This window comes from Dama dama, chromosome 30, assembly GCF_033118175.1.
Source record: "Dama dama isolate Ldn47 chromosome 30, ASM3311817v1, whole genome shotgun sequence".
NCBI lineage: Eukaryota > Metazoa > Chordata > Mammalia > Artiodactyla > Cervidae > Dama > Dama dama.
This window is the reverse complement of record NC_083710.1, coordinates 70,184,256-70,208,211: the sequence shown is the minus strand read 5'-3', so window position 1 is coordinate 70,208,211 and position 23,956 is coordinate 70,184,256. Positions and strand designations below refer to the sequence as shown.

The 23,956-nt window shown below is 38.0% G+C and overlaps 2 protein-coding genes across 5 annotated transcripts in view; one reads left to right on the top strand and one right to left on the bottom strand.

The window, feature by feature from the left end:
* Nucleotides 1-2,254, bottom strand: part of GPR180 (G protein-coupled receptor 180) — a 38,258-nt gene extending 36,004 nt beyond the window's left edge. For both annotated transcript variants that reach the window (XR_009691228.1, XM_061133045.1), the window contains exon 1: nucleotides 2,065-2,254. Coding sequence is in view for 1 of the 2 variants with exons in the window: in XM_061133045.1 (XP_060989028.1) it covers nucleotides 2,065-2,209 (145 nt within the window). In the remaining variant the exon portion in view is untranslated. The remainder of the gene's footprint in view (nucleotides 1-2,064) is intronic.
* Nucleotides 2,255-5,263: 3,009 nt separating this feature from the next.
* TGDS (TDP-glucose 4,6-dehydratase) lies at nucleotides 5,264-23,070 on the top strand. Of its 3 annotated transcripts, none has more exons than XR_009691229.1 (12): nucleotides 5,264-5,455; nucleotides 7,509-7,575; nucleotides 8,348-8,416; nucleotides 9,551-9,641; nucleotides 13,739-13,881; nucleotides 15,014-15,112; nucleotides 16,199-16,258; nucleotides 17,499-17,542; nucleotides 18,144-18,309; nucleotides 19,709-19,767; nucleotides 20,300-20,500; nucleotides 21,663-23,070. XR_009691229.1 is itself a non-coding variant. In XM_061133049.1 (12 exons), the coding sequence occupies exons 1-12, from the start codon at nucleotides 5,370-5,372 to the stop codon at nucleotides 21,746-21,748; spliced, it is 1,068 nt and encodes a 355-aa protein (XP_060989032.1). In that variant the 5' UTR covers nucleotides 5,265-5,369; the 3' UTR covers nucleotides 21,749-23,070. The 3 variants fall into 3 exon arrangements, 2 of the variants coding, with proteins under 2 accessions (XP_060989033.1, XP_060989032.1); XM_061133049.1 differs by having other exon boundaries at nucleotides 5,265-5,455; nucleotides 20,300-20,397; XM_061133050.1 differs by lacking the exon at nucleotides 8,348-8,416 and having other exon boundaries at nucleotides 20,300-20,397.
* The last annotated feature ends 886 nt before the right edge of the window (nucleotides 23,071-23,956 follow it).

The following is a 23,956-nucleotide window of genomic DNA, read 5'->3' as shown; positions in this document are numbered from 1 at the left end:
GAACTGAAATGGCAGGACAATTCAATAACTCTATTTATCAAAACGGGAATTGAAAGAGCACAATTTTTCTTAAATCTCATTTTAACTAGGTACTTCATATTAGAATGACCATCCCATTCAGACACAAGTCAAGTGATTATTCACATTAATTATGCAAAACAATGTGTTGTGTTTCCTTATGCTTCAGCTGATAACTGATTGCTTTTCACTGAATAAACAGCAACATCTGCTGTAGGTAGACATGCACTGTGATAGAATTTCGCCTCATTTTACAACCACTCCAAATCTTTAACACTTGTTTATAAATTATCTATAGGAATGTCCTGCCAGTTTCTTTTGGTTTTTAATATAACATGGATGCTAATATTTAATTATTCTTTTACTATAAAAAGCAAACATATATAATATAGTAAGAAAGTTTAAATAAATGAATTTCAGATATACTTGACATCTGAGACTTTTACATAGGGATTTTCAGAAGAATATATGTTGTAAGACAACTATACAATGAGCCTTGTTGCACAGCACAACTACATTTAAGGCCTAGAAGAGAAATGGCAAAAAGTCCCTAGGTCCCTCTAGGGAAAGGGACTGTGAGTAAGGAAAAGTGAAACAAGGGACTGTTTTTTCATTTTAAGATCTTTTAATTCTCTTTTTATTGTTTTATACTATTATCACTTTGACAAAACATTTTAAACAAATTTATACGTATAGTGTGTATCAAAAAATCATTTAAGTCTCTGACATAAACTAATGACATTATAAATTATCAACAGCCTTAAAAGTGATTCTATCCCCTATTAACATTTTGAATCATGTTCTGAATTACGATTCCTATTTCGGTACTTACAAAAGTATGGTCTTGGTATTATTATTTTACTGAATTCGAATTCACTGAAAACTGATGATAGTAAAAACACACACAAAAAGAGAAAGTGCATATGTTAAAATATTTGAAACACTCTATTCCTCAATCTTTCCTCAGAAATCTGGATTTATTACTTGTTTCTCCTCTATATCTATCAGGTAATCATCAATTAAATATATGGGCTGTCTAAGCCTGTTTGCAAATCATGAATAAGCCATACACGCCAGATTTTCTCATGGCACTGTCCAGACTGTGCCATTTATCGTAGTGACATTACTATCACTTGAGCATGCCACACACAGCATGGCCAAAAATAAAATAAAATAAGGGTCCTAACTTCATCAGAGCAAATAATTATTTGAAATATAGTAGTAGTCAAATTAAGAGTACTAAGAGTAAGTATCAAGAAAAACACTCAAACTTTGAGGGTGCAAATGAAGCAAAAATTAGAATGAAAGCAGATTCATTCATTTAATAATTATGGATTTTTGAGGGGGACCAGAAGTGAAGAATCAAATGCAATCTCATTTCAGAAGGGTCACATAGGATACAAATTAAGAAGCTTCCAGGACGCCCTTGCATGCATTTCTGTCAAGTTCATCCTAGGCCTCGTGGTCCACAGTAAAGCTAGGGAAGTAACCAAACTATTCCGACAATTGTGACAACTAAATTATAAGACGTGGTGAGGAGAATTCGAAACTTCTGTGCTGCAAGCAGGTTTTAACAAATTGATCCTAAAACAAAAAGGACAAAACCCAGGAAATCTCAGTTCTGGAACTTATGTTCAAATGTAATTACGGTGTCTTAGTGTACACAATCAAGCTGACAGGAGTGAATAAAGCACGCTTCTTTGAGCGAAGGATCTCCAAACTTGCAGCAGGAGAGGGAACAGCACATTCGTTAGCAGGAGAGGAAAACGGGAAACGGTCTTTTAGGTGCAGGATACAATCCCTCATGGGGGAGGGAGCTGACGAGGATCTGGGGAGCTGCAACAGAGGGGTTGGCCATAAACGCATCCCATGATTTCGGGAAGCCGCGGTAGGGGAGACAACCGGCGACAGGGGAAGCGCAGGTAAGCTGGCTGAAGTCCCCAGCCTTGCTGCTACCAGCTCCAGGCTCCCCAAGAGAGGCGGGGAGGGAAGGGCCCGCGGGATGGGCTCACGCGCCTTCATCCCTCTCCCCGGCCCCGAACCTACCGTGGAACTCGAAGTGGCCGATGCTTTGGCCCTGAGCGTCTCGGGCCGTGGCGCTACTGAAGCTGCCCCGCAGCGTCTTACCCTGGCTGCCTGGTGGCCACCAGCAGCAGGTGAGGGCCACTGCCAGAAGCCGCAGCCCCCCCATCCCCGCCTCCTGCTCGGAACCCACACCCCAACCCCTAACCGCCCGCGGCCGCGGCCCCACGTCGACAGCTTGAGATGGGGGGAGGGGGATGATGGGAGCAGGACCGGCATCGCGGGCCCGCCCCCAGGAGAATAGCAGCCAATGATATGGGCCCCTCCGCCACGATCCAAGGATATTCACCAATCAGAGGCTGACATGGGCGGGACTGCAGATACGGGAGTCCCATCACTCCCCGGCGTGTTGGCTAGTTCCCGCCTTTTTTATGGAGACTCGGGAGGATGTTGCTTCTGGTTACGGAAAAATTATTGCCCTTCTCTCAGCCACGCGCGTGGTGCCACTGCGCATGCGCCTGCGCGTGGCATCGGCCCGAAAGGTTTTCCGGTGATGTGTGGTTTTCGGAAAGAAGAAAGACACAACAGCACCATTTCTGGTGACGTGAGGAAATGCTCCACCCAAGAAAGTCCTATGTGCCCAATTTGATGTCTCAAAGGCAGGAAACTGCCCCTGTCCACAGCTTAACGCCTGGCCACTCGGCACCTCCAACCGACTTTTCCCTCCTAGGTTTCCTGTCTTCTTGTGTTATGCCATTATCCCGCAGGCCAGAGAGCTAATTGTAGCAACCCCTCACCCCCGCCCCTAAGCTCCCTCCATCCAATCAGTTCAAAGAAACAGTTTATTAGCGCTTCTTCTGTTCGATTAGGTTAGGAAGTACTAGCCTCTGTACTACCCAGGCCACCACCTTACCATCATTTACTTGGCCTATGACAACTGATTTGACAACAGTCAGTTTTCTTCAAGTGGTTACACACAGTCCATCTCTACCCTAGAACCACGGAAAGCTTTGGGAAACACTGTATGACTGCGTCACTTGCCTTCAGAGGCTCTCTGCCTTAGCACACAACTCAAACTCTTCAGAATATGACTTTCAAGCCTCTCAGATTTCCACCTCTCGGTGTTTGATGTCCATCCTTATACGGAGCCACTGTCAGTTTGCCGGACACACTCCAAATGCTCCCCTCTGGGCCTATAGCATTTGTAGATCCCTCTGGCTGCAGTACTTCACATATTCTACTGTTTAACCCCCACGTTATCTCATTTTCCTACTCTATTTTCCCAAGGCACGTTAAGAAGACATTCTCAAGCCTTCAGATCTGTGTTAGATACCCCAAGAACCAGAATCTCTTACTACCCTACCTGGACACTTAACCAAACTATATTGTAAATGTCTACTGATTTATCTGAATACCTTAATATATTGTTAAGCTCCAGCTGGTCAGAGACTATATCTTGAGAGTAGAAGCTCAAAATCACTTCATGAATAAATGTGTATAAATTATTTTCATTTGACAACAAGCTTTTATTACATACAAGCAAGTTCTCACAACAGACCTTGTAATTTAGAAAAGGAAACCTTGAGGGAAAACTTCATATCATGTATCCAGCATTTTCTATAACTCTGGCTGACTAGGAATATACTGGAGATATTAGTATTATGAGGTTTTTAAAAATAACATTATTTTTAATTATAAAAGTAACTCATGCTGCTTAGAAAAAAATTTAGACAAAAAGTATGAGATCAAAATGGAAGTCCTCATTTCCTCATTTCCCTGCTCATACTGATACCAAATGTAACTCCTTGTTAATAGTTCAGGGTGGATCCTTTAAGACTTACATTTACAAATTGGTGGTGTTCGCAAACCAAGGACAGGAATAAAATTGGTCCTGAAAAAAATCTGAACATGGGCCTTGAATACTGTGAAGATTTCTTTTTTTTCTAATCTTCATGATCATCTTCCTTTCTCTCATTGAAGACAGGCTTCTTGCTTCCTCATTTCATTTGAATTAGTATAGCTAACAAGTCACAAATTTCATAGGTCCTCAGAGTTCAATAAGAGCAACCAGACTATGCTGAAACCTTAGCCCAATTCCAAATCTCAGGAACAGGATTCATTTAGCCTATGGTGAGTCAGATACACATTCTATGGTCTGCCTGGGTGAGTAACTTGGGAACATGAGAAAAGGTAGGGAAGTCTGGTCAGATAAAACCATAAGTATTCCCTGCAATATATTTTGGCCTTCATTTCTTTTGGAACAACCTTTTTAAAGGCCATTATCATTCAATTGCATTAAATTAAATTTTAGAGCCCATTGCATTAAATTTTATCAGCCCATTACATTTAAAAAGTGAGACAATACTAGTAGGCACATACATCGTATCCAGATTTTCGTTATTGTAAGCAACATAAAAGTGAACATATGTTTTTTTTTTGCAATATCTATATTATACATCATGAAATTTGGGGATCATAGAGTGGTCTGTCAAAGCTATGGTTTTTCCATAGTCATGTATGGATGTAAGAGTTGGACTGTAAAGAAGGCTGAGCACCGAAGAACTGATGCTTTTGAACTGTGGTGTTGGAGAAGACTCTTGAGAGTCCCTTGGACTGCAAGGAGATCCAACCAGTCCACCCTAAAGGAAATCAATCCTGAATATTCATTGGAAGGACTGATGCTGAAGCTGAAACTCCAACACTTTGGCCACCTGATGTGAAGAACTGGCTCATTGGAAAAGACCCTGATGCTGGGAAAAATTGAAGGCGGGAGGAGGAGGGGAAGACAGAGGATGAGATGGTTGGATGGCATCACCGACTGGATGGACATGAGTTTGAGTAAGCTCCGGGAGTTGATGATGGACAGGGAAGCCTGGCATGATGCAGTGCAGCAGCAAAGAGTCAGACACGACTGAGCGACTCAACTGAACTGAGAGTGGTCTCTGCGTTTGAAATTTTCATATATGTTACTACTTGTTTCCCTCAAAAGGCTGTAACAAAAAGACACTTCCACGTATACTGAGTATTCCCATTCATCTTGCGTGCGTGCTAAGTCGCTTCAGTCCTGTCCGACTCTGTGCGACCCTATGGACTGCAGACTGCCAGGTTTCTGGGTTCATATAATTCTCGGCTGTTTAGGCGCGCACACAGGAGGGCCCCGCCCAGCCCTCGGTGGGCGGGGACAAGACCGTCCTAGCTCCGGAAGCAGCAGCTATCTGCGCCTTTAACGTGTCGCGGGGAGTGGGACGTGTCGCAAAAAGTCGCGGTGGAAATTCCCTACGATCTACAGACTTGGCACTTTACGGTGCCAAGCCCTGCTGAGCTGGGAGATGTCGGCTGCGGGCCGCGCCGAGTCCTTGGGTCCTCCCGACAGCTTTGCGAAGCGGGTCCTGGTGACCGGGGGTGCTGGTTTCATGTAGGTAACGGCGCCGCTGGCCGAGTAGTGGCTCCCCAGAAACCCCAGCCTTTTCCTGCGCCTCTGCTTGCCCTTGGCAACTTGGGACCAGCTTTGGGGATCTGATTGACAGGGGGAGGGTCTTAACCCACGACCTGGATCGTTTTACCTTCTCCCCCTTTCCCGGCCGGCGAAGACGTGGCTCCTTTGAAACCACGACTTCTTTTAAAAGTCTCCCAATCAAAGCAGAAGTGCCGTGGTACCTGTCCCCCTTTCTACCTAGCCCGGGATGTACCTGTCACTCTTTTGAGCACTCCCGCTTTGCAGAAAGCTTCTCATCAACTCATCCAACCCCGGTCCAGTTCCCATCCCATCCTCACCCCGTCGAAACACAGGCCTTGTACGTGTAGGCTTCATGAAATGGTTTTTGGATTATGAGAGCGGTTTCATTTATGCAGCCGACTTAAAAAAAAAAAAATCTCTGCTGGTGTTTTGACCTATACTAGTCGTCTGAAAGCCTTTTTCCGTCTTACACCCGTATTTAATCAGCAAGTCCTCTCTCTACTTCGTAAGCAACCACTTCTCACCTTCCTCCCCACTCGACCCTAAACCCTGTTACTGTCTGCTTTTGCCTAGACTACTACTGTAACTTCCTGATTAGCCATACCTCTTTCACCCTTATTCCCTTAGAGCTTGTTCTCAGGCACAGAGTCTGTGTTTGTTAAGTAAACAAGTGTCTCGTTTCACTCCAAAGGTTCCTTTCGGGCTTAAAATAATATCTAGACTCTTAGCCACATCTAGAAGACTCTCAGGTGCCCAAGCTGGAACCTGATCTCCTGTCTTTCTTCCTCTTGCTTTTCTGTGCCTGCCACCCTTGCCCCCTGAAACATAGGAGGCTAGTTCCTCCTCTTTTGAGGCCTTGGTCCTTGCTTCCCCTTTGCTGATGTGCTTTGTTTGCATCACTCAGCTCAGATGTTTGCTCAGACATCACCTCCTCCTGGCCCACCCTATCTGAGTAGCCCCTCTCCCAACTAACACACTTACTACTCTCTGAAATAATATTGCATATTTGTGTTTACTTGCTTAGTGTCTGCATTCACACCCTAGCATGTAAACTGGTGAGGACAGAGACTATGGTTCCCTCAACACCTGGAGGAATGCTCCCACCCCATTAGTACATTAGATCACTTCTTCTAATGGGACAGTGACTTGGAGGAGGATACTAGGCAAGTTTTCTTTAGTGAAAGGGAAGCGTGGGCATAGAAGGGTGGTTAAGTGCTGGCCCAGGAAAGGTACATCCTAGAAAATTCTGTGAAAGAGCTATCAGGTACAAACTCTGGATTCATAATTTGTTCCTAGGAGCCCAGCATTTTGGTGCATGTGATAAAATCTGGTGGATTATCTCACAGAGAGATGCCTCTGTCTCCACTTCAGGGTCCATCTGATACCCATGATGCCGCTATGGATATTCACCTCAGGATGGTTTCAGCAGTTCTTAGCCTTGGAAACCAAGGTTTACCCTAGAACTTCTCTAGGACCTTCCTCTCTCCCCACCCCCAGGATTCTACTTTACACCACCAAATTCTTATATCAAGAAATAGGGTTTCTGTAGACATGCAGAAATTGCAATAAGGTTACAGTGAACATGGACAATTCCCATGTTCATAAGAGCTTAATTTTTACACAGTTATGCCTACAGTCTCTGCAAAAGCACATTATAGTTTAAGTCCATTTGCACTGACCATCACCTGTTGTATTTATGATATTGCTTTACTCCCATACTCAAAGCATGCATGGATAATCTTTTGGCTAATTATTTTCTTATATCCAGGACCAATAAATTCTCTCTTCACCATAGTGTAAAAGGGAATGTAAGACTTTGTATATCAATACTGTTGAGAAGATTAATGAAAAAATGTGGATGGTATATTCAGTGTCGTTATTCTTTCTGTCATCTTGCAATAATTTGATGGCATCTTTGAATAGTTTCCTAATACTCAATAGCTTAGGGTAACATTTGAAAATTTAAGGAAAAGGTTAAATTTCTACTAACAAGATATGTTTTTTTCTATAGAGCGTCACATATGATTGTCTCTTTAGTAGAAGATTATCCAAACTATATGATCATAAATCTAGACAAGGTAAGTTTGACAAAAATGAGCTCCATATAAAAAGAAAATGAACTCTGTGTACTGAAACTTATTTATATTTTTAAAAATTATTAGAATCCTGTCATGCTGATATTTTAGTTTTGCATTTGGTCATTTTTAGCAACTTAGGAGCCTACCTAGTCATGTGATCATATAGGTTTTTAATCTTAGATAAAGTCTTGACACTTTAAAATTTGTTATGATAGCCCATAATGTAAAGTTTTTAAGTATGGTATTTTTACTGTAAGAAAGTCTTCACTCTAAATTCAATGTTTGGTGTAATATTTAGTGTAATCTTGTGATTGTTAACCTTTTTTGGCATTGAGATATTCTGATTATTTTATTTTATTATATGGTTTTATAACTGCCACACCCTGAAAATTGTATATTTATTTTAAAAACTAAAGTGTAGTTAAATTAATTTAGTTTTGAGAGTATTTGTGTAATAATTGTAATCTCCTTGGAGATTCTGAAAGCCATGATTCATAATCATTGCATTGTTGACTTTAAGCACAAGATACAATTAGTTACCGTAATTTCATAAAGCATAATAGTAAAAAATATACAGACAAAAAAAATCTTTAAGTCAATAATTTTTGCCTGCCAACCATGGACAATAAGTTTTCCCCCGTTGGTATACGCTGATTTGCTAATTATGTTATGGTTAGAAAATCTATAGTGTTTAAAATAAATCGATATTTTATAAGAAAATCTATTTATTATCACTTTTTGTGTTGTTTTTGTCCCCCTTACTTATTTTAAGTTGGATTACTGTGCAAGCTTGAAGAATCTTGAAACCATTTCTAATAAACAAAATTATAAATTTATACAGGTATGAAAGTATTCTTGTAATTATATAATTATTTTGTCCTGTGCCTCTTTAGTCATTCAGACATTATTATAGCTTTCTACTTTATAAACCTGTGTGATATAGGCTTGGAAAGCATGCTTATTAATGACCTTTTTAATTTCAGAAGCACATGTGCTATAGAGAATATTACTGATACTTGTAGATTAGTACTGCATTATAGTTACATGTGATTTTTGGTGCCTTGGCTGATCTGAGTAGCTGATTGAACTTCTATGGTATGTAATTTTTAGGTCCTCACTAGCCTTCTAAATAAGGCCTTGCTGGGATTTAAAGAGATTGATACAAAGTAGGATGTTACTGAGGCCAGTCAGTCATCAAAAAGCCCAGCTTACAGCGCATGGTAGTTTTTTCCCATGAAGTTGATGAATTGGCCCTGGAATGCTGATTCTTATTAGCCGCTCTTCGAAGAGTCCAAAGAATAAGCCAGGTGACTAATTCAGAAAGGGAAATTTTAATGTCAAATGGAACTAACTTGTGATTTATGTTATTTTAAGTAATTGTACAAACTCTCTTTTTAACAGCAGATCATAAAGATTATACTAGGCAAACATTTCATAATTTTTTTCTTCTGTGTGAAAGTGTTTCCTTCAGTTACTGAAGAATTGTTAAGAATACATATTTTTAGAACTAATATATACATATAACATTAAAAATATTTACTTAGTTGTGGTGAAATCCATAATATAGTTGTTACACTTATTTTAGATATACTTCAATAATGGTTATCTCAAACTTTAAAAAATATGTTTAAATTTTTTCCTGTTAACATAGTTACCTCAGGTTGGCAAGAATTATTAAGGGAAAAAAACTAGCACAATTTATAGTAGTAGTTGGTGCTCAAAAAAATACTGTTTTAGATACTTATTTACAAAAACATATTTTGAATTGAATATCTTGTGTACTAGAATGCAGAAGAAATACCCCATTACTGTCTATACTTCACCCCTCAATTGAATTTTCAAGATATTCTTTTCTATACCTGGGGTGGGATTAACGTTTTTCTTATCATTTTTTTTTGTTCATGAAATAAAATGGTGATTATGATTGAGAGTGCTCAATGAGACTTCGTTTTTTCATGTTTGCTTTTTTATATAGGGTGACATATGTGATTCTCACTTCGTGAAACTACTTTTTGAAACGGAGAAAATAGACATAGTACTACACTTTGCCGCACAAACACATGTAGGTAAGCATTGTTTTATGTTGCAGCTATAATAGGCAAAGTTTTTTTCCAGTGTCTAGCCAAAATCAAGGTCCAGTAATGGGGTTGAACAAACAGGTACTTAACATATGTGAAAGAACATATACCATGTTGTATCAGAATAGCCCATGGTCACACTGTTATCAAGATACTTGGTGCTTTCCAGATTACTTGTGTTAGTGTAGAGTAAAATGTAACCTTGAACATTATCTGAAAACTGAGTTTAACCAAATCCAGAACAGTGATTCCTTCTGGGGAAATGGGCCTTCAGCTGTATTTTTATATTGTTTTTCTTAAGGTGAGTGGTCGATACACAGTTAAACATTATATTATTATCTGTACTGTTTTGTGCTGAGATATCTTCTAATAATTTGTCTAGCATTTTATGTTATGCAATATAGCATATATTCAGAAGAATTTAGAAGTAAGGTTAAATGAATGATGATAATAAAATACCCAGGTAGTCATCACCTAAGCAAAAGGTAGAATGTTGCTGAACCCTCTTTAGAAGTAGTATTGCTACTGCCTTAGTACTTGATTTTTAAGTTGCAATTTCCCTTGGTGTTCTGTGCAGCTTTACTGTCTCTATTTATCTCTAAATATCTCTGTATTTATCTCTAAAGAGTTTAGGTTAGTTTTGTCTGTTTTTAGATTTTATAAAAAGGCACACATAAAGTAACATGTAGGTGTGTTTGGTCTTGCTTTTCCATGCTGGTAGATTCATCCATGCAGTTGGGTGGAGGTATAATTTCTTCATTGTCAGTGACATACAGTATTCATCTCTTTAAGTATATAACACTTCTGTGCCTGTTTTACTCTTGTTGGACATTTGGATTATTTGCACTTGGGGGAATTTTGAACAGTACTATCATTAAAACATTCTTATACATGCATCTTGGTACACATTAATACACATTTCTCTCATTATAGCCCTGGCATCATAAGATCTGCACACTTCAATGTAGAGATAATTTCCAATTAGTTCCCAAAGCAACTGTATGAATTTCTTCTCCTTCAGGAACGTAGGAACGTAGGAACCCTCCTTTTATTCCAGATGTCACCAAATCTTAGTTGTTAGCTTTTTTCCATTTTTGTCAGTCTGAGTAATGTGCAGAGTGATATCTCATTATGGTTTTAATTTGTATTTCCCTGATTACTGATGAAGCTGTGTACCTTTTATAGGTTTCTTAATAATTTAAATTTCTTGTTTTGTGAAATCCTATTGAAATCTTTTGCCTATTTGTAAATTAGTTGCCTTTTTCTCACTGATTTGTAGGAGTATAGTATATACACATATACCCACACATATGTGTATAGACTGGATACTAGTCCTTTGTTGCATGTATTACAGATATCTTTTTCTCCCACTCTGTGGCTTATCTTTTCATGTTTTTGCTAGTGTGTTTTGATGAGCAGATATTCTCACATAAATTATGAATTAATTTATGTATCTTTTGTTATTGTTAATGTTTTGGGGGTCTTAAGAAATTCTCTTTCACCCCAAGGTCTTGAAGATATTCTCCTATATTATTTTTGAAAAGGTTTGCAGTTTCACCTTTCACATTTTGATTTGTAATCCATTTGAAATAGATTTTTACATGCAGTATAAGATGAGAATCCAGTTTTATTTTTGAATACTAATTGGACCTCTTCTGCTCATGGGAAAGCTCACCAGTTTTCACTGCCCTGTCATATATCAAGTATTTTATGCAAGGAACTGTTTCTCAACTCCCCATTTGTCTATTTGTCTGTGCCTGTGCTGATTACACAATATATTGACTAATCTTTCATATCTATTAGAACAAATCCTTTTACTTGATTAATGACAAAGCAGTTTTCCTTCCAGCAGCTTATGAGATGCTTACCAGTACTTCCTGTTGTCAGCCTTTGGTGACTTTATTATATTTTCCCCTGATTATTAATGAGGTTAAAACCTTTGCATTTGTTTATTGGAGTATTCTCGTTGCTTTCCTATTCATATATGTCTTTAGAAAGTTTCTGTGTAAGTAAGTCTCTATACCATTTTCTAAAGGATTGTCAGTTTTTTTCATTACAGATTTTTATTAGTCATTTATTTATTTCTTTACTTTTGACCTCGCCACATGGCTTATGGAATCTTAGTTCCCTGACCAGGTATCGAATCCCGGGGCTACAGCAGTGAAAGCGCCTAGTGCCAACCACTGTACCACCAGGGAATTCCTTTATAAGTCCCTTACTTACTCTGAATTCAAGCCTTTTGCCACTACTGTTTTTTAATCTGTGATTGGCCTTTTCACTTTCTTAAAGGTATCTTTTGACCAGTTGAAATTCTTCACTTCAGTGTAGTCCAGTTTGTCTACCTTTTCCTATAGGGTTAGTTCTCTTTGAAATCTATGTAAGAATTCTTTTCATACCTCCAAGGGCATGGAGATATTCTCTTATATTCTTTTCATAAAAGTTATTGTTTTGCCTTCTACATTCAGATTTTTTTTCCTTATGTCAATATCAGTTTGGCCCAACACAGTTCATTGAAAAGAGTCAGCCTTTTCCCATTGCCCCTTTATTGGAAATCAAGTACCCATATACGCACGGTTCTGTTTCTGTGCTCCTATTCTGTTTCACTGGTCTTTGTCTATCCTTATGCCATTATCACACTCTAATTACTATAACTTTATAATAATTCTTGATACCAGCGAAGCAAACCCTCCTACCTTTTAGTTCCAAAACTTTTAAAATTTAAGAGCACTTAAAATTTTAGCTGTATCATTTCTTTTTAGAATTTTTAAAAAAAAGTGTTTCCTGCAAATATAGCACTGATAGTTTTCTAGGTTCTAAGAATGTACATGTAGTATGTAATTTGATCTTGAAGAAATCATAAATAGCATTGCACCTTTATGTTAGTTTATGCTGTTGCAGTTGTGGTAAATGAAAAAAAGTGAATATAGCTCTTCTTTGAGACACCATGGACTATAAGCCGCCAGGCTCCTCTGTCCATGGGATTCTCCAGGCAAGAATACTGGAGTGGGTTGCCATGCCCTCCTCCAGGGGATCTTCCCAACCCAGGGATTAAACCCAAGTTCCCCGCATTGCAGGCGGATTCTTTACCATCTGAGCCACCTGGGAAGCCCAAGCCTGAGTCTCAGTTCAGTTCAGTTTAGTCAATCAGTCGTGTCTGACTCTTTGCCACCCCATGAACCGCAGCATGCCAGGCCTTCCTGTCCATCACCAACTCCCGGAGTCCACCCAAACCCATGTCCATTGAGTCGGTGATGCCATCCAACCATCTCATCCTCTGTTGTCCCCTTCTCCTCCTGCCCTCAATCTTTCCCAGCATCAGGGTCTTTTCAAATGAGTCAGCTGTTCGCATCAGGTGGCCAAAGTATTGGAGCTTCAGCTTCAACATCAGTCCTTCCAATGAACACCCAGGATTGATCTCCTTTAGGATGGACTGGTTGGATCTCCTTGCAGTCCAAGGGACTCTCAAGAGTCTTCTCCAATACCACAGTTCAAAAGCATCAATTCCTCGGCGCTCAGCTTTCTTTATAGTCCAACTCTCACATCCATACATGACTACTGGAAGAACCATAGCCTTGACTAGACGGACCTTTGTTGGCAAAGTAATGTCTCTGCTTTTTAATATGCTGTCTAGGTTGGTCATAACTTTCCTTCCAAGGAGCAAGCGTCTTTTAATTTCATGGCTGCAATCACCATCTGCAGTGATTTTGGAGCCCCCCAAAATAAAGTCAGCCACTGTTTCCCCATCTATTTGCCATGAAGTGATGGGACCAGATGCCATGATCTTAGTTTTCTGAATGTTGAGCTTTAAGCCAACTTTGTCACTCTCCTCTTTCACTTTCATCAAGAGACTCTTTAGTTCTTCACTTTCTGCCATAAGGGTGGTGTCATCTGCATATCTGAGGTTATTGATATTTCTCCTGGCAATCTTGATTCCAGCTTGTGCTTCATCCAGCCCAGCGTTTCTCATGATGTACTCTGCATATAAGTTAAATAAGCAGGGTGACAATATACAGCCTGAGTCTACTGGTTGCTATTTCCTTTGTCCCTTGAAAGCAGCTGTTCTGAATTTTTCTTCTTTTTTTTAGACCTTTCATTCGTCCGTGCCTTTGAGTTTACCTACGTTAATGTTTACGGTACTCATGTGTTGGTAAGTGCTGCTCATGAAGCCAGAGTGGAGAAATTTATTTACGTCAGCACAGATGAGGTCTATGGAGGCAGTCTTGATAAGGTGAGCTTAGAAAATGTCTGTTTCAGCTACTTACCCTGTACCACCATACAAACAAACCTGTCTGATGAAAATACTCTGGACTTTTTTTTAATCCTCTGATTTTACACACTTGTGGGACTCTTCAGACTGTTATTCCATTGTGTCTTCTGTTTAAATCAAATAATGCCACCCCACACAGGGAACAACAGCCTAGTCTGGTACAGATTTTATATAATTTGACTGACAGTATTTTGAAAACGAGCTCTTACTGACCACCCAGTCTTACATCATGAATGTCATTCCCATGGCCCAGTGCATGTGTAAGTTAGGCTGCAGCGTAAGGCCTGTCTCCCTTATCTTCCACTCAGAAAAGCACATTGCACTGTCAAGGAGTTAGTGTGAAATTGTTATAGAAGCTGGAATCTGTTCTCCTTTGTTAATCATTTGTAAATATTATACTTTTACACAAAAAGTGGCTCCATTGTTCACTCTATTTTTCATTGTGGCTACAGTGACTTCATTTTATTTTAAAAATATATTTATTTACCAAAACACATAAACAGTGGGGGAAAAAAAAGTAGCTTGAAAAGACTTATAGTAAGAAAAAGCAGACCTGATCGTTTCTCTTTTATGCCCCATCCCACTTCTGAGAATCAACCATTTGCAAAATCTTTCTGCAATTTTTATCAAGCAAGCCTCTTCCTTCTTATACTCTCGTTGACCTACATCAGATCTGACACAGTAGCCAGGATGTTTTTTAAAACCTAAGTCAGATCTTGATGTTATTCTGATCAAAAACCCGTCAGTGTTTTGACAGGCCTTCAGGGTTCCACATGCTCTGGCCTCTAGCTTTCCCACCTCATCTCACGTTTCTCTTCCCTCACACCAGCCTCCTTGTAGTTCCACTGGACGCAGTTCTGTCTCAGGGACTTTGCACTTGTTGTCCTGCCTGCCTTGTAGGGTTGTTGTGAACTATAAAGAAGTTACTACACGTAAAGAAAGTGCTTAGAAAAATGCCAGGCACATAGCTGGGTTTCAGTAAATGTCTTTTAAATGTAAGTGGTTAACATTTCAAGTTTATAATATGTTCTCTGATTTTTCAGCTTAGGAAGTATACATAATACTTACTTTTTTAATGTATCTTTAAAATTAGGAATTTGATGAATCTTCACCCAAACAACCTACAAATCCTTATGCATCGTCTAAAGCAGCTGCTGAGTGTTTCGTACAGTCTTATTGGGAACAGTATAAGGTAAGAATTGGCTTCAGAAACTGGAATCATTTTTTTTTTGGACTTAGGTATTAAAACTCCAGGTTATCATTAGGCCACATTTCATTTTTAGAGTAGAAGACATAGTCTGAGAAAAGTTATATATTAAGAAATCTTAAAAACTAATTTTCAACATTTTGTGGACAAAGCATTGGCCTTTCTTCTTATCCAGTCTACCACTTAAAGGAGCAATTTCTGGGGATTTCCCTGGCAGTCCAGTGGTTAGGACTTGGCGCTTGCACTGCCATGGGCCTCGGTTCAGTCCCTGGTCTGGGAACCAAGATCCTGTAAGCCACACAGTATGGCCAAAACAGTAAATAAAAAAACAAAGGAGCAATTTGTATATATGTTGTTTCTACTTCACTAATAGGTAGAGTGTGACAGCTAGAGTGAAAAGCCCTGTTGGAAAATCCTGATTCCAAGAAGTCCTCAGAGTGAAGGGAGACAGAGGGAGAGGAGATTCCCTTACCTGCCACTGCTCCTCTCGGCCCCTCGTGGACGGAGCTGGGTTTGTCCCCGTGGCTGTCAGTGTCCCTGCGGGAGCCTTGCCCACTGTGAATCATCAGCTTGAATCCCTGCACTTCACTTCCCACTGATCTTCCAGTTATTCGGGACTGGGTCAGAAAGGAGAAGCAAGGAACTACTTCAGGTTCTCTAGGCTCTTATGTTCCAGTAGCATTGGTCTTGTAGCTCTTTTCATTTGTAAGGGTTGTTCCAACAGAGAAAGCCAACTTGGAAGTTAACAGCTCAGATGGTCTTTGAAATAATCAGGTGGAAATGTCCTTAGTTTCCTGAAGTCAGACCTACAGACCTGCCTCCATCTATTTTCATCCTTCCCTTGTCCCAGTAAAGAGACTCTTCTTCTTTATTTTGGAACCTCTGTCTTTTTCTGAATCTCATCCTCTCCTGTCTTTTCAGGAACCTTACATTAGAAAAAAAATCCCTTCGCTTCTGTCCTAAAGGTGTGTGGAATTATTTAGCCAAAAGTGCCCATATTTTAAAACTGCTTATCTTTAGATAATCAATTATTGGAACTTTCCATGACCTTAATGTCTAATACTCTTTAAGTTTCCAGTTGTCATCACACGAAGCAGTAATGTTTATGGACCACATCAATATCCAGAAAAGGTACATTTTACTTTTGAATTCACATTGTGTTTTAGTGACTATAACTTCTCATGATTTAAAATAATCTCACTTCAGTTATTTGTACAAAATGATTTATGTTGTAATTAACCATAATTATAAATGCTATATAGGCCACATGCCAATCTCGATAGGTTTGGAGTGTGACAACTTGATTTCAGTCTCAGCTTGATACTTACAAGCTGGCATGGCCTTAGTTAAGCCCTTTGAGCATCATCTTTAACTTGATGGGTAATGATAATATTTAGGAAGAATTTTGAAAGATCCAGTGAGATGATGTATGTGAAGATGCCTTGTACGTTGCAGGATTCTAAAGTACTATAGAATACTCCCATCATTAATATCTTGCCAGTGAAGACTCCTTCCTAGTTTGCAGTCAGGCCATATGTCAGGCTGAACAGAAAGGTAGATACTAGTTTGAGAGTGATGCAGGAAGCTTGTACATAAATTTGTCTTACAATCTGCTGATTAACTGTTCCCCAACTCCTCTGTATTATGCAGGCCTGAGTGTCTTCCAAAAAGTAGTTTAGCAAATAAGATGTGTGGTTAAAAGGCTGAAAATGAGTATATGGTTGATTCTGTACCATAAAGCCCAATGTTAAGTAACTACTAGTCTTACTGCTAAACTTTCGAGCTGGGTTTTCTTACTTCTTAGCTATTGCATTGATCTGTCTGCCCAAAGAAAAGGACCATATCGTGACCTGCTGATACTAATATATACTTGGCTTAATTTTTAGAATATTCTTAACATGTTTATTATAAATTCAATAATTTCTTGTCTCACCATGTTTAACATAAATGTTCTTTGAATACAGTGGCACTGGAATTGCTTTTTGTTAATTTCACAATAACTTATTGAGTAGATACTGTATTTAAAGTAAGAAGTAAGCTATGATTCATGCCTATAGAAAACCAACACAAAAGTGAGCTTACAGTGAGAATAAACTGTTCATGAAGACTTTACCTGAACACTTTTTCACTATTTATATCATCTTATCTTCATTTTAATCTAGTGGATAACTGGTTTTATGAAATAGGAAATGATCTTAGAGTTCTTTTACTTATCAGAATTACAATAGGTATTTTGTGAACTGATAAGAATTAAAATTTACCCTTAAGTTTGTTTCTTAACAATAATAACATTTTAATGTTATGGTGAGTTCAAGTTTATAGTTATGAATGAATTTCCAAAGTCTGAAATGATATTTGAATATTCTTTTAGGTTATTCCAAAATTTATATCTTTACTACAACACAACAGGAAATGGTATGTTATTTACCTTTATATGCATGTTTTTCTGGTATGTTAGAGTATTTAGTGTCAGTCTTTCTTGAAAATCATAAAGCGTTAGAGTTGGAGGCCTTAGAGTTTAGTGTCACAGCAAATTTAAGAATGCCTTCTACAATTAGTAGTAATAGTTTTTAAAATAATTATAATGGTTAATTCATCTTTATAATTTGATTATGGATGATTTCAATTCTCAAATAATCTACCTTAAAACTTTGAGTTATGGCATTACAATTTGTCATCTATCTTTATGTAATTTTATTTTTGCAAAAGATTTATTTAATTCCTAGAACTATAGATAGTCTTCAAAGTGAACTTAAGGTATAGAATTGATGAATAACTATTTCTGCAGGGGTCACTTAGGTGTTTGCCACTTTCCTAATGAGTACTCACAGATGGTTTGGAGATGTGTTAGGAATTATAGATAAAATTTAGAAGTCATGAGAATTTGTATTTTCAGTAAGAGATATCTAGGATCTTTATGGGAATTGGCTTCTCTGAAATTGTACTGTCATTGCGTTACCCAGATTTGGGAGAGCTTACTTTTTTACACTTTATGATTCTCTTTTCATCTTTTTAGCTGCATTCATGGGTCAGGGCTTCAAACAAGAAATTTCCTTTATGCTACTGATGTAGTAGAAGCATTTCTCACTGTCCTCAAAAAGGGAAAACCAGGTGAAATTTATAACATTGGAACCAATTTTGAGATGTCAGTTCTCCAGCTTGCCAAGGAACTAATACAGCTGGTATGTATATATTATAGAAGGATAATATTTTCAAAATAGTCACTGAATTAGTGATAGTAATCACAAATTTTGTCAAAATCAGCAATTTACCATTTACTCACTGGAAAAGTGAACAGGTAAGAGATAGAGCTTCATAATTATGTGCTGAGATGTGTCATTTTTGCAAAGTGTATCACTCATTCAATCACAGCTTTTCAGGAAAAAAATTCCACTATATTAAATGTACATACCCATTATAAGACATAAGCAATTTCAAGAAATCAAATGTTAAATTGTGTGCCCTAGAATCAAGAAACAATGATATATAAATAATAGTTCTGTATGTATTAGCGAGCATCAATTATAAATCTCAGGATGCAGTAGAAAGAGCGACTGAGCAAATGGAAAAGCATGTTTTCCTTTGCACTACTCACTTAACATTTCTATTCTCCAAATGTGTGGGTTTTCTACACCCAGCAATTCTCAGACACCAGCTTAGTAGGGTCCTACAGTTTAACTCAGTTCTGACATTATCTACCTGGAGATGGTGTCAGATCCCATAGGTTAAGGGTTCAGTCCCCCAAGACTGCCCTCACTTCACATGTCGGTCCTGAGACCTGACTGTCACCTGTGCTTCCAATCAGCCAGGTTTAAGTCTGAGATAATCTGCTAGAGGAAGTCACAGAACTCAGGAAAACAGTTTGCCCACTAGATTGCCGGTTTATTACAGAGGATGGAGAAGATCCTTAGGGCACACGATACAAGGGAAAGCAGATGGAGCTTCCTGCCCTCTGTGTGTGCCACCTTCCCGGCACCTGGACCCTCTCCTCATGGGGTCTCTATGGAGGCTTCATTAAGTAGGCATGATGGGTTAGATCATGGCCACTGATGATTAGTTCAACTTCTAGCCTCCTCCCCCTACCCGGAGGTGGGGGCAGGAAGGCTGAGTTCCATCCCCTAATTGCTTGGTTGGTTCCCTTGGCACCAGTCTTCATCCTTAGGGGCTTTCCAAAAATCACTCATTAACATAAATGCTGATGTAGTTGAAAGGGACTTGTTATAAATAGCCAACAACACCTTTATCTCTCATCACTTAGGAATTTTTAGGAGCTCTGTGCCAGGAACAGGGATGAACATCAAATAGACGTTTCTGATTTTAAATCATAATATCACACTCAGTAATAATCCAAAGCCAAAAAATTCATTTTTGTCCTATAGTTTTTATAATGTGTAATCTTTCTGAGCTCCGGCTAGAATTTAGATTATAAAGTGTAGAAAGTATTAATAAAATGTTATTCACCTTAGCTGTCTTCCCATTTGGAGGAGGCTGTTTTTCTTGTTGTTTGAAACAGTTGAATACCATTTTTATTCACTGACCTCATTTTATAATTTGACTCAAACGTCTTCTCCTTTTTGACAGATCAAAGAGACCAATTCAGAGTCTGAAATGGAAAACTGGGTTGATTATGTTGATGATAGGTGAGTAACAAGTTAAAGAATTGGAGAAAAGTTTTGAAATCTTAGGTACTTAATAAGATTATAAATGTATGGCCTTACCCAGAAAAGTTTCTTTCTTCAGTTTTCTGCTAAAATATTTTTTCCTAATTATAAATGTCATAAGAATACATGTGTGACTTAAAGTTTATTGACCCTTTCCAAGTCTGAGATTTCCTTGAGTGTGACATAGGGATAGTAACATCTTGCTATGGAAGTATTTTAAAATATAATTTCTAATGTCTATAAACTACCAGACCCAGGACATATAATATAAAGAGTCCTAACAAGTTTATATGTGGTTGAAATAAGTAAAGGATAAGCCACAGAGGGTTAGGCATCTGAATTATAGATGGTTTTTAACATATACTTTATTTTATAAATTTTCTATAATGGGGTCATCAGGGGAAAATTTTTGAGAAAAAAATTTGAATTATGGACTCATTATTTCTCTTAAGTATTTAAATTTGTAAATATATATCCACAATGTCATTTTAAATCTGTTTTGTTTTCTAAGACCTACCAATGACATGAGATATCCAATGAAGTCAGAAAAAATACATGGCTTAGGATGGAGACCTAAAGTACCTTGGAAAGAAGGAATAAAAAAAACAAGTATGTTATGGATTGATCCCTTGAGGGTAGGGGGAGATTCAGAAAAATTTTAAGGCACAATAATTTGTTTTTTAGGAGACTACAAATTCGGCAGAATGTTATGGTAAATCAATTTCACTTTTCAAATTTTTACATTTAATTTATTTCTAATATTAGTAATTAAGTGTCTTGAACTTCATAGACTAACTTCTGATCAGGCTTCTTCTTATTAGCATTTGTCAGATACTTATTTCATTGATTCTCAGATGCACATTTTTCACTTTTTTCACCTCCTTCAGGGGTATGTGTTTTACAGTCACTAGTGTCTGATAATTCTTGTTTCAACTTTTTTTTTTCTTACTAATCTGTAAAGTAATGGTTCATCTTAAGATCAGACATCTGAGATTTGGTAAAATAGAGACAGTTGCAGTCTTTGAGTCTCTTGAATCTTTTTATACTGAAACAAATAGGAAACAAATTTAATATGTGCAGCAGAAATATATTAAAATAAGTCTATATAAAATCTGCATATAAATATTTATAACTGTTAAATTCTGTTTAGAAATGTACTCATGAGAAGAGATAGCCAAGTGTAGGAAAAAAGTCTTTGTTCAGAACTGGACATACAAAATACTTATATTGAGTTCTAAAAAGCAAATTAAAAGATAATTTATCATTTTTTCAACTGAAAAACTTTGTTAATAGGATAGCAGCATAAAGTAATTTTACATATTAACAGAAGGAAATTCACATCTCACTATGCCTATCATGCAATATTGTGACATTTACATGAACAAAATACTACACTTTTTTTCTATGACTTTAAAACCAGCATAGGTGACTTAGCTACCTTTTCCCCTGAACTGTCTAAAATCAGAATGTTTTAACACTTATACCAGCAAATTCAATATTGAAGGACTTTTGAAGTTAAAGAGAAAAAGAAATGTTGATTCTTTTTTTTCTTTTATTTAAACTTTTTATTTTGTATGGTACAGCCAATTAACCATGTTGTGAAAGTTTCAGGTAAACAGTGAAGGAACTCAGGCATACATATTCATGTATCCATTCTCCCCCCAAAATTGTTGATTCTTAAATCTAAGTTTTCAGGTGATGAAACATCTCCTGATTAACATCATTGGTTCAAAATCAAATTGTTTTCATCATTAGGCAATCTTTGCCTACACATTAGCTGATGAGCAAGACTTTTCTTATTTAGTAGGAACTCAGTAAATAGTTGGTTAACTGATGTTGAGTTTTTAAAATTTTTTTGTCTTTTGTCTTATCAGTTGAGTGGTACAGAGAGAATTTTCACAACTGGAAGAATGCAGAAAAAGCATTAGAACCCTTTCCGGTACAACCACCATTTGTATAGCCGGGACAGTTTTCAGAGAAAGAAGAAAATTATCCTACCTACCTCGACAAGCAATATGAAATCAAGTGACCAAATGAAGCATCTTCTTTTTCATTTGGAATTAGATTATGACTTTGTGTATAAAATTCAAATGTAAAATGCCTCAATCTATAGAAGAGGTTCAGTATCAGCATAGGATTTAAATAATCATAATTCTCTCAGAAACATTTTATCCTGAAAATTAGGAACCAGTATGCATAGAAAGACTCCTTGGTAGATGTGGGTCGGGAAGGATGAATCTCCTGTTTCTGAGAACAAGGACAGGTAATAGCTCTGGGCAGATGACAGCCTTTGCTGACATTGAACTCTCCAGCTTTTCCCACTGCCTAAAAAGTCTCTGAAGTCTTTTAGGCAATGTAGGATGAGCCTTATGCCCTAATTTATGTTTTTAAGGTCAGATGTCATGCTACAGTTGCTTTAAAAACGGAACAAATGGAAGCATATCTAGCACTTTTTAACTTTTGATAATTTTTATAAAATTAAGTTATAAAAGAGGTAGTTTTTATATTTTCAAAATCGATCATGGAACTATGTAAGTCATCTTGTATCAGAGAAACTTTATCATGTATTTACTGTTTAAAATGGTTTTATTTATAAAATTATCAATATTTTCATGTGTTTAATGTATCACGTGGCTTTTTAGAAAGTGTGTCTTTGTTTTGCTGTACAAAATTTTTTAAAGTACTTGATTATCATGTATTTTTAATTCTTCTCTCCCCTAAATTCTTTAAGATGATTTGAAAAGGTAACTGATTGGATATCACACCAAGTTAAGGAAAAGGGTCAAAGGCTATACCCAACTTTCTGGCTTCAGTGTATGAGTGGTAGTTTGTTTCCTCTGTGGAGTAGAAAGTAAGGTTATTAACTCAGAAGTGGTTGAGGATGGATGATAGAGAGGAGAATGTGAAGCTTGGGAAAAGAGCAGTAAGCAAATCCAAAATTAGTAAGGGGACTTGCCAAACAAGAATGAAACATAAACTGAAGTTAAAACACTGTCATTTCAGAATTCTGAAAGCTGAAAGACTAGACCAAGCCAGAGTTGGGCGTAGTATGAGGCGCAAGGACTATAGAGTTGAGTGAGAACAACTGACATAATGGTCCTCTGGTCTTAGTTGTCTAGGGAAGGAGTGCTTCTTGGAGCTCTGGAGAAAATGGAGTTGGGGTAAGAGCTCAGGGAAGCGGCTGTAGGAAGTTACAGGCAGAAAATGGAACAAACAGAGCAAATTGTCTTCAATGGCGTTTGATCATTAAGGGTAGATGACAAAATAAAAACACTCACTCTGTGTCCTTTGTTCTGCATCATTTGTTCTTGCACATATGTTTGTGATCTTTTCATTCAGTGAAAATACCCCGTATGATGATATGATGTCCATATGTCAATTTATATCTATCCAAGGGCTTCTCTCGTAGCTCAGTTGGTAAAGAATCTGCCTGCAATGCAGGAGACCTGAGTTCAATCCCTGGGTTGGAAAGATCCCCTGGAGAAGGGAAAGTCCAGTATTCTGGCTGGGAGAATTACATGGACTGTATAGTCCCTGGGGTCACAAAGAGTTGGACTCGACAGATTGACTTTTACTTTCAAAGCCAGAGAATGTATAAGAGCTAGAGTGAACCTTAAGATAAACTGTGTACTTAGGGTGATTATTACATTTCAATTTGGATTCATCCTTGGTTAAAAAAAAAATAGAAGCACCATTCTGATGAATCATGTTGATAATAAAGGAGCTATACATATGTAGGGTCAGGGAGTACATGAGACATCTTTGTTCCTCCCTTTCAGTTTTGTGGTAAACCAGAAATTGCTCTAAAAAATCATCTTTAAAAAAAAAAAAACAACTTCGGGACTTCTCTGGTGGCCCGATGGTTACGAATCTAGGAGGCATGGGTTCAACCCCTGATTGGGGAGGTCCCACGTGCCACGGGGCAGCTAAGCACGTGCACAACTACTGAAGCCCCCGGGCCCTAGAGCCTGTGCTCTGCAACAAGAGAAGCCACCACAGGAAAGCCTGTGCACTGCAGGGAAGACCCAGCAGCAACCTAAATATGTAAAATATTTAAAAACAAACAAAAAAGAACAACTTTAGAAAAGAAGCAATGCTGAAAATATTTTGTCTCCAAGAGCCTTTAAAAACTGCCCCCCTTTTCTCCCTGCTGTGTATTCAACTTACT